Source organism: Cydia splendana, chromosome 14 (genome assembly GCF_910591565.1).
Source record: "Cydia splendana chromosome 14, ilCydSple1.2, whole genome shotgun sequence".
Classification (NCBI taxonomy): Eukaryota; Metazoa; Arthropoda; class Insecta; order Lepidoptera; family Tortricidae; genus Cydia; species Cydia splendana.
The window spans coordinates 2,244,207-2,259,341 of record NC_085973.1 but is presented as its reverse complement, the minus strand read 5'-3'; the positions used below and the strand labels follow the sequence as shown (position 1 = coordinate 2,259,341).

Genomic DNA, 15,135 nt, shown 5'->3' with positions numbered 1-15,135 from the left:
TTTTTTGGTCTACCTCTGCCCCGACTAATCTGCGGTGTCCATTCAGTAGCTAATTTGGCCCACCGATCCGGGTGCATACGGCAGACGTGTCCCGCCAAATCCCACTTAAGCTTAGCGGCCTTAACACCCACATCTACTATACCAGTTCTGGAGCGCAGAACTCCGCTCCAAATACGATGAAAATACGATGGAAAATAATTTATGCACTACATCTGCAGGTAGGTATGTGCATAAATAAAGTAAATGTATTAGTAATTACGCCATTTCACAGTGCCTGAGGCCAGTTATTAAAACTAGTGCTCTGTCACATGCATTGGTAAACATCTATCTTACACGAAGTCTAATGCATATTGCACAACTAAGTCTGGCCCTAGATAGGCTTTAGATTTAGAGATACGGCTGATTTACGTACATACATACATATCTTAGACAGGCGGGGTGACGATATACGGGCCAAATCTGTGACCGATATATTAATTAACAGCAAAATACAAGGAGCGTTCGTGTATTTTACTAACCGGCGTATTAAATTTTATGATTTTAATAAAATTATATCTGGATTCTTCTGGATTAGTTATTGATCTGATCTGTCTGTGTCAAAAGTGACGTTTGTTATTTGAAATGTTACTTTTGACATCCGATCCAGATCTAATTAATAACCTGTTATTAAAATCAGAATACGCCTGAAAAATTCGGGAAATATATTCGCAGAACTGATTGAAACTGAAACACGGAACTACGCCCCAGAACTCGAGTTGTGGATGAAGGTGTCTGGACCGCTAAGCATAGGGAGTGCAATCTTGCAGCATAATCATCTATCTCGGTTTTTGCAAGATTTAAGAGGTCCAATCTCGCAAGATCTCGGTATTTTCGGAGATCTCGCAAATCTACGAATATTTTTTTGTAATCTATTGAAACTGAGTACTTATAGTACTATTCTAGCACATAATATTTCCGGAATCATTAATTTAAAAAGAAAATTACGGGTTATTTTGAAAATAGCTTCTGAGAAAACGCAGCACATCTAGCGTACCATCAGCCAACTGACTTCGGATGTTTCGTACCAGAAAAGGCTCGTTCTGCCTCTACTTCAATAACTTCGCGTAAACAATTTCATCAATACACTACTTTAAATCAATTATGGGCTGAAAACTGTATTTTTACTAATAAAAACAATCTAAAATTCGTAACACTTCGCGTAAGTAAGCAAACACTTAAAACGCGCGCGAATTCCTCAACTCGAGTTCAACTGGAAAGTCGTGGAGTAACTGACTGCAAATAAATCTGGGAGCGATAGACTGCACTCCGTGGTCCATAACGGTCAAGCAGATGGCATCGTTTTCTCACGCCGATAAGGACCCGACAAAAGATATTAGACAAAACAAAAAACCTAAGGTAGGTAGGTAATAAACACATAGAATAATGTTGGCTAACGGCGTATTGCATAACAATACGACGGTTATGTCAAAAACACAAACGTGCAAGATGGTGCGTAACAGTAAAGTTTAAGAAAACATCTAGATTTGGGCAAGTGTAGCTAATGGAATGCATAGATACGCAATCTTGCAAATCTTGCGAGATCGCGCACGATTTAGCGTGCAAGATGAATCTTGCAAAAAATGGACGAGATCTCGGTATTTCGAAATCTCGGAATACCGAGATAAGCTAAGCATAAGTGGGACTAGGCTGGATGTGTCAGCCTCATGTACCCCGAAAGGTGGGTCAAAATGGTTACTAAGTGAAACCCACGGAACACCATAGGGGGAGACCGGTCAAAAACATTACATGTAATGTTTTTGATGGGATTTAAGTTTGTCTAAAATTAGAAACGAATTGTTAAAGTCTACTCCACACCATCAAACGCAAATCTAATCGAAACCAGAGCATCCGGAGTCACTCGAGAAATAGTTGCGAGCGAGACAGCTGCTCTCTTTACTAGGCAATATCTGCATTTGTACAGTCAGCATCAATCTTAGTGAATGAGACTACTCGTCAAGTAAATTGTTTAGAAGCTAGGTACCTATTGCACAAAAAGAGACATATCTTCGGTCGGTTGCACTAAAACCGTCTGCCACCTCCCTTTTTATGACAAAAAAAAAACCTTGAGATTAAGCCTCGATTGCGCTGGATAGAGCAAAAAAATGCTTTAGATAAAAAAGAGGGTGTAAAATTATGTATCTTGTAAGATACATTGCCAATAAAAGGGTTAAAATGTTCTCAAAATTGTGTTGTAGGTGTTGTATGGGAAATTTCATAGTGGCAGATTGCTGAGTGGCGTTGATCAGTCTAGTGGTTGGTCCAACGCCGAAAATATTTGGACTCAAACTGTAGAAATATTTGTATCTTTGGAAAAGTATCAGGAGTGGCAGATACTTTTGGCGCGTTGTCCCGTCCACATTGCTGCTGACTGTAAGCACTGCCCGGGTTATGCGGTCTGCAAGGCTATGATGGTCGACTGTATAAATGATATGGCTGGATAAATGATGATAAAACGGACTTTTTATCCAGTTTTTATTGATTTGTCGTCTTTTCCACTTTTGACAGCGATAGTCGTTAAACGATTAACTGCATAACATGGTCGTTGGATAATATGTCATTTGTCTACATTTCCAACTTAAACTTAGTGGATAAGTGGATAAGTGGATAAGTTAAATGATATAAATGACACTTATCTAGATTTATACAGTTTTATAACATTCATACCGTTTTGTCCACTTTGACAACAATACACGGTAAATGGCTACGATTGTTGGATAATTAGACATATAGTCGATTTTTGACGGCTAGCCTTTGATTAATTTATCGTAGTGCTCACTGGGTCACGATAAGCGCAGTTAAGAAGCTGTAATTAGTCTTAACTTAATTGATTCATTTGTGTTACGAAAATTAACTATGTAAATTGTATTGTATTGTATCTATTGTACTTAAATCGTACACATATAAGTCTATAGCATTCGCTAACACACTTTCATGCATGCAACATGCAAACATGCTTTTTATTTATTCTCCATACAAACTTCCACCTCCATGTCATCTCTTTTTCACCCTTAAAGGTAGGTATGGCTAATAAAATTGGTCACAAATACATGAACATTCTTTATCTCTTACGAACTTTTAAATGATAAAAGGCAAGTCCCATTTCAAGAAATTATTGAACCCCTATACAAATTTCCACCCCTTGTTTATACCCTTAAGGGATGATTTCGGGGATAAAAACTATTCTATATCCTACCCCACAACTCAAACTATCACCATAATAAATTTCATTTAAATCGGTTCAGCGATTATTGATTGCCCATGCAAACTTCCATCCCCCTTTTCGCCCCCTTAAGGGGTGAGTTCTGAGATAAAAAGTATCCTATGTCCTTCCCCGGGAGTCAAACTACCCCTATACCAAATTTCAACTAAATCGGTTCAGCGGTTTAAGCGTGAAGAGGTAACAGACAGGCAGACAGACAGACAGACAGACACACTTTCGCATTTATAATACTAGCTTTTGCCCGCGACTTCGTCTGCGTGGAATTAGTGACAGCAGCTAAAGTAGGTATAGCGCCTGGATAATGCTAATAGCAATTATTCAATTCGGGCATTGCTTACTTCAATTAGTAGGTAATTCATTAACTCTTAAATTCCACCCCCCTTTGATTTTTCCTTCCTTCCTTTGATGATTTCCGACATAAAAACTATCCTATATATGTCCTTCCCCGGGACTCAAACTATCTCCATACCAAATTTCGACTTCATTCTGCACCAGCGCCGGTCCTACACCGCGCGGGCGGGACAGTTCCTATTGACAATGTTTGTTGTGCAGTTGTTCTTAAGTCCCCATACAAAATTCCACCCCTTTAAGGCATGAAATGGTAGGTCCGTATTTTATACATGTTTATGCAAGTAACTGACGGTCTTTCCACCGCTATACAACCGGCTGACGGTTTTTTTTATTTATAATAGCATATTTATAATAGCATCTAAACTATCATCTGGCAAAGTATCAGGAGGCGATGATTGAAAAAAAAAAGTTTTTACATGTTCATGTGATCAACTGACGGTCTTTCCACAGCGATACAACCGGCTGACAATTTTTTTATTCACGATAGCATCTAAGAAACTATCATCTCAGACAAAGTATTTAGCGGGAGGCGATGACTGACGATATTTGCTCCTGCCGCAACATATAGGGCTAGTATAAGGTGACGCTTACGGGAAAGGAGCTGTGACCCTCGCTCTGGTTCTTTCCTTGTCCAACAAATATCACTGGCCATTTAGCGAGGTAATGCCGCCAGTATTTTTGGCACATTACGTCCGGGGTATAATCACAGTGGGGGGTAATATTGTACTTGTTAAGTCATTTAGTTTTACTTATTACTAGAAGATGCACATATTATTCGCTGGGTCGGAGAACCACGAATCGATCGCAACGCGCGCCGTGGCCCAAAAAGAAACTTTCGGCAGACCAACTGTCACTTTTTACTAGCGAGGTTTACCTACGTATCCGTGCATTTAAAGTAATAATAATAAATAAAGCACCAGCTTCCATTATTAACTTTAATGCTGACTCTCCCTTCAATTCCAACATGTAACGGCAAAGGATTACACCTAATTTTCTTTGCAGGTGCATACATTTCTTCAAGGTAGGTTTTCCCTTTTGAGTTATTTTCTTTGGCGAACTGTCTGGCACTAGGTCTGCGCAATTGCTGCTCTTCACTGGTTTTTGGGAAGTTTTCTTAGTAGTTGATGTAGTAATTATATCAGAGCCGCGATATGTTTACTCCTAACGTACACACAATCACATTTTCCACTCGTAACATAACGACTAGAAGGAATCTGTAAAAAATAAATTATTTCTTTACTTTCTATTACATTATTACATTAATGGATCATAATATTATGTATGTACTACGTCAAAGATTGCAAAAACAGAAAAAAACAGCTTACATTCAAGGATGTTTGTCACTGAAGTTTGACGAATTAGGTACACGAGCTTCAATGGTGTGGCTCTTATGATCTTCACATTTGATTTCTTTTAGGTACATCTTGCACATGTTAAGCCATAACTTATTATTATCCTTTTGGAAAAACACGAAAAGTCTGCATTATTAACGACACTACAGTCATATCTAATACCTTTAAACGAGCAATTCTTGGATATTTATTTATTTATATGTATATATATTTCGGGGATCTCGGAAACGGCTCTTACGATTTCGATGAATTTGCTATATGGGGGTTTTCGGGGGCGAAAAATTGATCTAGCTAGGTTTTTATATGTTTTCCGAGCATAGTTCGGTCTCCCAGTAGTTACCTATGTGAAATGCGTTATTCGATTTTTATTTCTTTACTTCTCGTAAAGTCAGCCATGAGCAAGTCCGTGTGTGTGTACTACCTGAAATTTATTGATTGTGCCATTTGTGCCATTTTAGAGGGGAAATGAAGATTTACATGTTCGAATAGAATATATGTAAGTTACAATATTTCATTGAAATTATTTGTTCTCTTCGTAATGACAGCCAGCCATTTGACATTTCAAAGTCCGCTGTCATATCGCACCCAGCGAATAGGTTATGTTTTATTTTCAAATAAACGATTTCTTTTCTAAACTGCAACATTCCTAACTGTAGGTACAGTCACCTGCAATAATATGTTACACAACGAAGGCCGCAAAAATATCTGACACGATCTTATTTGTCGAGTGATAAGAGCGTGTCACATATATTTGCGGCCTTCGAAAAGTAACATATTATTGCAGGTGACTGTACATCGGTGGACCTTATTTCAAAAGGCATAAAGTCCACCGATGTGCAGTTAACAGTGTGGGTGATTGTACAATTCTGCCGTGCTTATAATAAGAGCAGTGGAGTCAGACCAAGAAAAGTCTGCAGCGGATTTGATAGCCCAGGCAGTGCAAGTGTTATTTTAAACGTCAAACTTCTATGAAATTATGACGTATAAATAATACTTGCACTGCGTGGGCTATCAAATCCGCTGCAGACTTTTCTTGGTCCGACTCTAACTCATTTTGAAGTGTCATTCAATTGGACACTTTGTACTTGTACAATGTGTTCTACAATAGAAAGAGATTTCAAAATGAGTTATTGCTCTTAATAAGCACGGCAGAATTATTTATTTGATTTTGACAGATCACCGTATTTTAGGTTAATAAGGTCGACTACTATCCTTAAAATTTTGTATGACATTACAAGCAAATATCAGCAATCGTGAATTAAGTATTGTAGCCGAGTCTACTTTAGTCCGATAATGTAGCTTATTTCAAAGACTATGAATTCTAAGTACTAGAAATAAAGTAGATTTTGCGACATGATAAAGACGGTTAAATTTGAGGCGGTGAAATAAAAGATTCACTTTAAAAAAAACCTTATATAAACTCAATTAGAATCTATATTTCAAAATCTGAAACCATGGATAACTTTTATATGTATATATATTTCGGGGATCTCGGAAACGGCTCTTACGATTTCGATGAATTTGCTATATGGGGGTTTTCGGGGGCGAAAAATTGATCTAGCTAGGTTTTTATATGTTTTCCGAGCATAGTTCGGTCTCCCAGTAGTTACCTATGTGAAATGCGTTATTCGATTTTTATTTCTTTACTTCTCGTAAAGTCAGCCATGAGCAAGTCCGTGTGTGTGTACTACCTGAAATTTATTGATTGTGCCATTTGTGCCATTTTAGAGGGGAAATGAAGATTTACATGTTCGAATAGAATATATGTAAGTTACAATATTTCATTGAAATTATTTGTTCTCTTCGTAATGACAGCCAGCCATTTGACATTTCAAAGTCCGCTGTCATATCGCACCCAGCGAATAGGTTATGTTTTATTTTCAAATAAACGATTTCTTTTCTAAACTGCAACATTCCTAACTGTAGGTACAGTCACCTGCAATAATATGTTACACAACGAAGGCCGCAAAAATATCTGACACGATCTTATTTGTCGAGTGATAAGAGCGTGTCACATATATTTGCGGCCTTCGAAAAGTAACATATTATTGCAGGTGACTGTACATCGGTGGACCTTATTTCAAAAGGCATAAAGTCCACCGATGTGCAGTTAACAGTGTGGGTGATTGTACAATTCTGCCGTGCTTATAATAAGAGCAGTGGAGTCAGACCAAGAAAAGTCTGCAGCGGATTTGATAGCCCAGGCAGTGCAAGTGTTATTTTAAACGTCAAACTTCTATGAAATTATGACGTATAAATAATACTTGCACTGCGTGGGCTATCAAATCCGCTGCAGACTTTTCTTGGTCCGACTCTAACTCATTTTGAAGTGTCATTCAATTGGACACTTTGTACTTGTACAATGTGTTCTACAATAGAAAGAGATTTCAAAATGAGTTATTGCTCTTAATAAGCACGGCAGAATTATTTATTTGATTTTGACAGATCACCGTATTTTAGGTTAATAAGGTCGACTACTATCCTTAAAATTTTGTATGACATTACAAGCAAATATCAGCAATCGTGAATTAAGTATTGTAGCCGAGTCTACTTTAGTCCGATAATGTAGCTTATTTCAAAGACTATGAATTCTAAGTACTAGAAATAAAGTAGATTTTGCGACATGATAAAGACGGTTAAATTTGAGGCGGTGAAATAAAAGATTCACTTTAAAAAAAACCTTATATAAACTCAATTAGAATCTATATTTCAAAATCTGAAACCATGGATAACTTTTAACTATCAATGCCACATGTGCATAAGTGGTGATAGCATGTCATTTAGCCAACTATTCATTAAAATACGCTTTAAGTAAACTTGTTCAGAATTGATTTTTCAAAAGCTCAAACTATGGATTAATTTAACTGTCAATGACATATCTAGATAAATAGTAGAATGTAGTTTAACCATCTTTTCTTTAAAATACACCTTAAGTCATCGAGTATAAATATGATTTTTCAAAACCTCAAAACATGTCACGCTATCATTAGTCACATATACGTTATCCTCGCGAACTATTAATTAAAATACACTTTAAGTAAACTTGTTTAGAATTGATTTTTCAAAAGTTCAAATCATGGATAAGTTTTAACTCTCAATGATATATGTGGATAAGTGGTAGAATGTGATTTAACCATCTTTTCTTTAATATACACCTTAAGTCATCGAGTTTAAAATTGATTTTTATAAACCTCAAAACATATCACGCTATCATTAGCCACTTATACGTTATCCTCGCGACTTTTTACCGAATTATATCATTTATCAGATAGTCGTCATATCATGCATTAAATGATTAATGATATGGTGACAAAACCATCATAGGCGTCCTGAATAGGTAATAGTGCACCATGTCTGTCAGATCACGCAATGATCTGATTACCCAACAGCAAAGTTTAAAAGATGATGGTTGGTGCATCTCGGGCACTTCGCTGATAGAATGCGAGGGCTACCGGTAGATTAGTAACTTAATACATAGGTAGTTTGAAACTATTTTATATATACTATAGCCTCATAAGAATCACGTACTTATGCAAGCGTAAATTAAATTCGAGTTCAAATATCCCAAATTCAAAAGTGCAAAAACCGGCCAAGTGCGAGTCGGACTCGCGCACGAAGGGTTCCGTACCATTACACAAAAACGGCATAATAATCACGTTTGCTGTATGGGTCCCACTTAAATATTTATTTTATTCTGTTTTTAGTATTTGTTGTTATAGCGGCAACAGAAATACATCATCTGTGAAAATTTCAACTGTCACGGTTCATGACAACAGATACAGCCTGGTGACAGATAGACGGACAGACGAACAGTGGAGTCTTCGTAATAGGGTCCCGTTTTTACCCTTTGGTTACGGAACCCTATAATTGCCCGTGTTCTTGCGGAAAAAAGGTACAGAGCATGTAGAAAATAATAACACTTGTGGCTTCTATTATTACAGTTTCAAAATGTATGCCGTAGTCCATTTCATGGCAAAGATTGATCGACTATATGTAAAAAATGTCTTTAAAAAATAATTGTTGTAAATTTTAAAAGCTCCATATGATAGCCACTTCAAAAATATTTTTAAACTTTTTGCCATTCATATTTATTATAAAATATAAATTTAACTAGTTTAATTTACTATTATTTACTTTGCATTACTTAGTTGCATATATAGGTTCTACAGTAGAACATGTTTGCCTCATCACTGCTGTATTAGGACATGATTAAGTGTTAGCAATTTAATCATCTTAATATAGTAATTAAGCTAATCATGTTTATTAAATACTGGAATGTATAATTTAGTATCCAAGAGCAGGAATGCCAAGACTGTAATCAATGTCGTCCAACTTCTTATAGCAAATTTAATGGTAAGGCAGCATTTCAGGTATTTATTACGAATTTGAAACGTGACTCATGTAAGTCATGTATGTTACCATATTGACTTAGCTATTTTAGATCTTACCCAAACATGCTGTCGATAAAGTGTATTAGTTTTGTGTTTTTTATTTGAACAAATACGGTCAATGCTACGCGACGGTTAAATGTGGGTATATCGTGACATGATTATTTGATTAACGAATAAGGTAAGCTTTTATATTTAGGGGTGACCGCTGTAAAATAAAATGTACAGATGTATTCTAAAGAGATTGTAAAACAATTTTAAGATCTTTGATCCAAAATATGATCCTTGTTTCTCAGATTTAACCTTTTGAACGCCAAACGGCGCATCCATTTGCCGTGCCACTGACGCCACGGGGGTAAAATTTAGTTTTGTGAATAAATAATGCCAGTAAAGTTTTTTTCAGTAGATTTTCATCAAAAAACGATCGACGTCAAATGCCGTCTTTGGCGTCGTTGTCACGATTTTGCGTTGACGTCAATTGCCGTCTGTGGCGTTCAAAAGGTTAAAACTAATCTTGGCAACAGTCATTTCAATAGATTTCTATAAAATGTTTACTTCTTCTGATGTATCTTGATTGATTGCTGGCTGAAACTGCTGCACCATGCCACTACTTAAGTGCAAAGTGCTTTTGCGTGTTCAAACTAATATTTAATTTTGTTAATATTCACAATTTCACATCTACTCTTAACATTAAACCATTTAAATGAATATACAATCAACAGATAACAGAAACACAAGACTAGAAGTAAATAAAATGGACGTCTCTTTGCGAATAATTATTAATGAATTTTAATTTGATTATTAAAATAATCTATCGCTACGAGTAAATCGATATTTTTCGAGAAAAAATATAGGATTACATATAATATGAACTAAGGGTGGTATATGTAACAGAAGCCAAACGTATGCATCCCTATTTATAACTCAAGATACTTTACATAACGCCCCGCCTCTTCTATAAAAAAACTGAACTAAATTCCTGATAAAAAATATTCAAAAACAGCCGTAATTCAGTAGTCTTATAAATTTTAATCCTTAAAATTAAAACCTCCATTATAAAAAAACGGTATATCTACAATCTCCTAAAATTTGGAATTACAGCCTTAGCTTAATAGAAATAGAGTTGTTTATCATTGTGTGACTTAAATAAGATTTTCTCGTTCAGTTTTTCTTCGAAATGTAGGGCCGTTTCTCGTCACGTTCGCTCAGCGCACCTAAAATTAATTCTGCGGATGTCTAAACCTAGGCTAGTTAAATACCATCTCGTATATAAGGGCAGCTGGGCCAGTAATTGGTCATACCACATTCTTAGTTCGCGAGCGACGGTTATCCCAACTATGCGATACTTAGTGAGTATTTCATTGATTTTGACTTTCTTTTTGAGGGGAAGAGGGAGAGAGATGTGAAAATTTTGATTGAATCATAAATATTAATTAATAGAAAATGCTAATAAGTAATACAAATGTAAACACAATTTTTTCTAAGTTAGTTAACATTAAGGTAGATATTTTTTTTGTAATTTATAGGTACATAGGCTGCCTATACATAGTCAAAACCTCGTTTTATTTGGGTACAACATACAAGTACCTACATTAAAAATTAAATAAATCTACAGTAAACTAATCATGAAAATAAAAACTAAACTTATAAATAAAATATCTCAGTTCGCCTTAATGAGTTTTGGTGTCCAGAAGGCTGACTGCGTTACCATTTGGATGGCCAGACTTATTCTCTGTCCGAGGTAGAGCTACCTTGCAGCTCTGCCAGCCCTCTGGCCACTTAAGGCGCTGGCATTGACCATAAGTTATGCTTCTTCCTTTTGATAAATAAATAAGGACCTATCTATCTAATTAATATCTATTTTGTACGAAGTCACATATAGGATATTTTTTTTCGTAGTAGAAACTTTATTGATAAAAACAAAGAAAGAAATAAACAAACATAATATAGGTTTAGGCGGAGTATGTCACTTTCTTAGGAGGTCACTTTCGAGTTAGATCACGTTCTGAGTACGTCACTTTCTGAGAACGCCACTTTCTGAGGTCGTCACATTCTGAGTACGTCACTTTCTGAGAACGCCACTTTCTGAGGACGTCACATTCGGAGTTCGTCACTTTCTGAGTACGTCAGTTTTTTTAGCATGCACTCATGAACTCAGAAAGTGACGTCCTCAGAAAGTGGCGTTCTCAGAAAGTGACGAACTCAGAAAGTGACGTCCTCAGACCATGACCTAACTCGAAAGCGAAGTTCCTAAGAAAGTCACATACTCCGCCTAAACCGGCACAAATAACTTAGTGAATATACCTACTCGTAGATAGATTAATAAAAAATACCCCAGATATATTAATTAAAAATTACATTACAAATAGAAACCGACAATGACAAATAGGAATTCTAAAAATATAAGGCACATGTATATACCTACCGACAGAACTATTATCAGTATCTCCTATGAAAAATATATAGATTTATTTTATTAACGGCATCCTAGCCTTGCTAGTGACCCTGGTAGTGACCCTGCTTACAGAGCAGGAGGTCCCGGGTTCGAATCCTGGTAAGGCTCCAGTCACCACTGGTGGTATTTGTGTGTTTATCGTGAATATTTGTTCCTATGTTATGGACTTATGGATGTTATATGTATTTAGTCTATTGACTAATGTTCGCAATAATTTATTTTAATTGAAAATTTGCGAGATATTATGACCGCTCGAAAAAAGGGTGGTTAACTGATGAACAACTCACCCTACCTATACTAGCTATAGAGAAATACATATAAATCTGACTTTTCCCCACAGGTATTATTTACAGTTCTGGCCGTGGCGGCAGCCGCGCCGAGGCCCGGAGGCCTCATCGGCGGCTACGGCCTCGGCGGCTATGGCCTGGGCGGCTACGGCCTCGGCGGCTACGGCGTAGGCGGCTATGGACTAGGACACGGGGTAGCTATATATTTAGCTAAGCATTTACAGTTCTGACGAAAGCAGCTGTAGTGTTGAGGTTACGATTTTGATAGCACACGCAGTGCAAGTGTTATTTATACGTCATAATTTCATAGAAGTTTCACGTTTAAAATAACACTTGCACTGTGTGTGCTATCAAAATCGTTGCAGACTTGTCTTGGTCTAACTCTAGGGATAAACTATAAACTTTACAAAGCAGTTTTATGTTTCACAAAGAATTGCAGGTATCCAATCAAATAAATATTATTCATATAGAAGATTAGACAAAATAGGTAGTTGCTAATGAAGCTTTATTGACTAACAATAAGGATTAAAAGTCGTATCAAAATAACCTTGGAAGAGATCCCTTTTAGGGATAAGTTCGCCATGTACTTTCAATTCTTAATCTGCTGTTACCTATCCTCGTTTCGTACAATAAAGGGCTGTTACATGACGATAATTCTCAAATACCTCTTTAACTTATCAATTGTTAATTTTCACAACTTGTACCTATTGTTTTTTGATTATCATTGTTGATAACATTTTATGATTATATGTTTGTATGCCAAATTATTGACGATCATAATGTAAATTCATAAAGATTAGCGTAAGAATAACTTATAGTGTAATTTATCATTATGAAATACATAAACTAAACTAAACTTACCTTTTCAGGTGTCATCAGTCAGCCTAGTACAGCAACCAGTAGCGGTTGCGCAACCCGTAGTGCACGCCGCGCCAGTAGTGCAGGCAGTCCACGCCGCACCCGTAGCCATAGCTAAACCTGCTGCCACTAGCTACTCTTCATTCCAACAGGTAGGATCAACCAGGTAGTGCGCAACCGGTACTGCCGTGGCGGTAGTGCAGGCGGTCCATGCTCCCGTAGATATAGCCAAGCCTGCTGCCCTTAGCTACTCTTCGTTCCAACCAGGCAGTGGGCAACCCGTAGTGCATACCGCGCCGGTAGTGCAGGCGGCACCCAGAGTAAATAAGATCAACCAAATGTACCACGGGCTGGTGGCTCACAATATACTGGCGTTTAGATAGATTTATAAAAGCAACAACAAGTATTGTTCGGATACTTGTAAGAATACATATATTCCATGCAGTTGTAAGTATACAGGTAGACTAAATGACGTAAATGAGTAGCGAGACAGCTCTACAACTCCTTATAATTTTATAACACCTAATTTAGAAACCATTTTAGCATAAAATATTTTAAAGAATTGGTCATTAACACACAATAATCTTCTTTCAGGTCGTCCACCCAGTCTCAATCGCACAGCCAGTCGTCCACGCCGCTCCAGTTATCTCACAACCCATCGTACATGCACCGATCGCACAACCGATCGTGCAGTCGTACCACGCGCCCATCGCACAGCCCATCGTGCAGTCGTACCACGCGCCAGCGATCGCGTCCGTGGGCTACGGACACGGATGGTAGTCCCACTAGTTACTGTAGCCCCGTTATATGCGTCGAGATCGTCGGTAGCGACAATAAAGATTTATACCATGGTTTTTTCGTTTTATTTCTGAATAATAGTCAACTCGTAGAATTAAGGACTTATTACATCACAATCTCCAAGGTACTAATTAAGGGTCTCTATTGATTCCCAAATAGTTTTAAGTCATAATGTATTGTTTGTCCGAATTTTCGTTAGTCATAATTGGTTTTTCTCAGAAACGCGTAACTTTTCAGGATTGCCATAAAACAAACAAACTGGGGAAATGCTTTACGCATACCGCCCGGCGCGGGGACGGGCCGGGATGGTTATATGGGACTCCCTGTTGTGGGCTAATTAGACCCCAGGTTTACCCACTAAAACCCCTCTGTTGGCCGCCTCAAGGCTATAAGGCGGGGCACGGGAAACAACCGAGACCATGCTTCCGAAACCCCGCCAGCGGCTGTCCGATCTTAGGACTCGACCTCGGAGGAAGTATTCCTTTAAGAGTGCGCCATTAAGTCGGCGTACTGGCCATCCCTTACAACCCTTCATTATTATTAAATTCGGTTGGCGAAAATCTAGAGTAATAAAAATGGTACTTTAAACTCTCGCGTTTTGCACACATCATATTTAATTACACAAACGGGTCTACCACGATACCTATAATAATCATTGTTTTTTTACCTTTAATTTCGATGTTTTAGCTGAGTTGCACCAGCTATGGTCACGGAAAGACCTGACCACACCTGACCTGACCTGACTTACTGGACCTGGTCTTTCCGTGACCACAGCTGGTGCAACTCAACTGAAACGTCGGAATTTAAGGTAAAAACAATGAAATTATATCGCGGTAGACCCGTTTGGGTAATTAAATGGGTTTCACTAATAGTAGTTTTTTGTAGTTCTTAACCAAAGAAGAAGGTACCTACTTATCTAAATTAATCTCAAAGATAATTAAAATCATAATATGTTTTCTATTAAAATCATGCATCACGAAAACGAATGATGACAACATTAACATGCAAAAACGTAAAAACACTAACCTTACCCAAACGTATTGCCTCTCACTCTCACACTAACCTAAACTAAACGAGATAACAACATCTCACGTGACGTCATGTAAACAAGGAAGCCATAATGAATGAAACAATGCCACATCGGGAGACTGCGTTGTATGGTTGTATAATCAATGGCGCATCACTACAGATCGCGTGCGGGCTTATGACAGCTGCTGGGGTCACCACGCTGGCTTTGAATCGAGGACCAGCACGGCTACCACCAGTTGGCATTCGACACTTACGTTAGGGACTACTTGAACTCGATCGCTTTACCTCTCTATCTCACCAAGCTGTCGCCTACGTAAACGTCAAGTGTCAACTCGTGGTACGGCTACTGTAAAGTGCT

General features: G+C 37.6%; 1 protein-coding gene across 1 annotated transcript; it reads left to right on the top strand.

The window, feature by feature from the left end:
• Positions 1-10,672: 10,672 nt before the first annotated feature.
• On the top strand, positions 10,673-13,734 carry LOC134796848 (cuticle protein 16.5-like). The gene is made up of 4 exons (XM_063769059.1): positions 10,673-10,699; positions 12,146-12,286; positions 12,962-13,102; positions 13,545-13,734. The coding sequence occupies exons 1-4, from the start codon at positions 10,688-10,690 to the stop codon at positions 13,728-13,730; spliced, it is 480 nt and encodes a 159-aa protein (XP_063625129.1). The 5' UTR covers positions 10,673-10,687; the 3' UTR covers positions 13,731-13,734.
• The last annotated feature ends 1,401 nt before the right edge of the window (positions 13,735-15,135 follow it).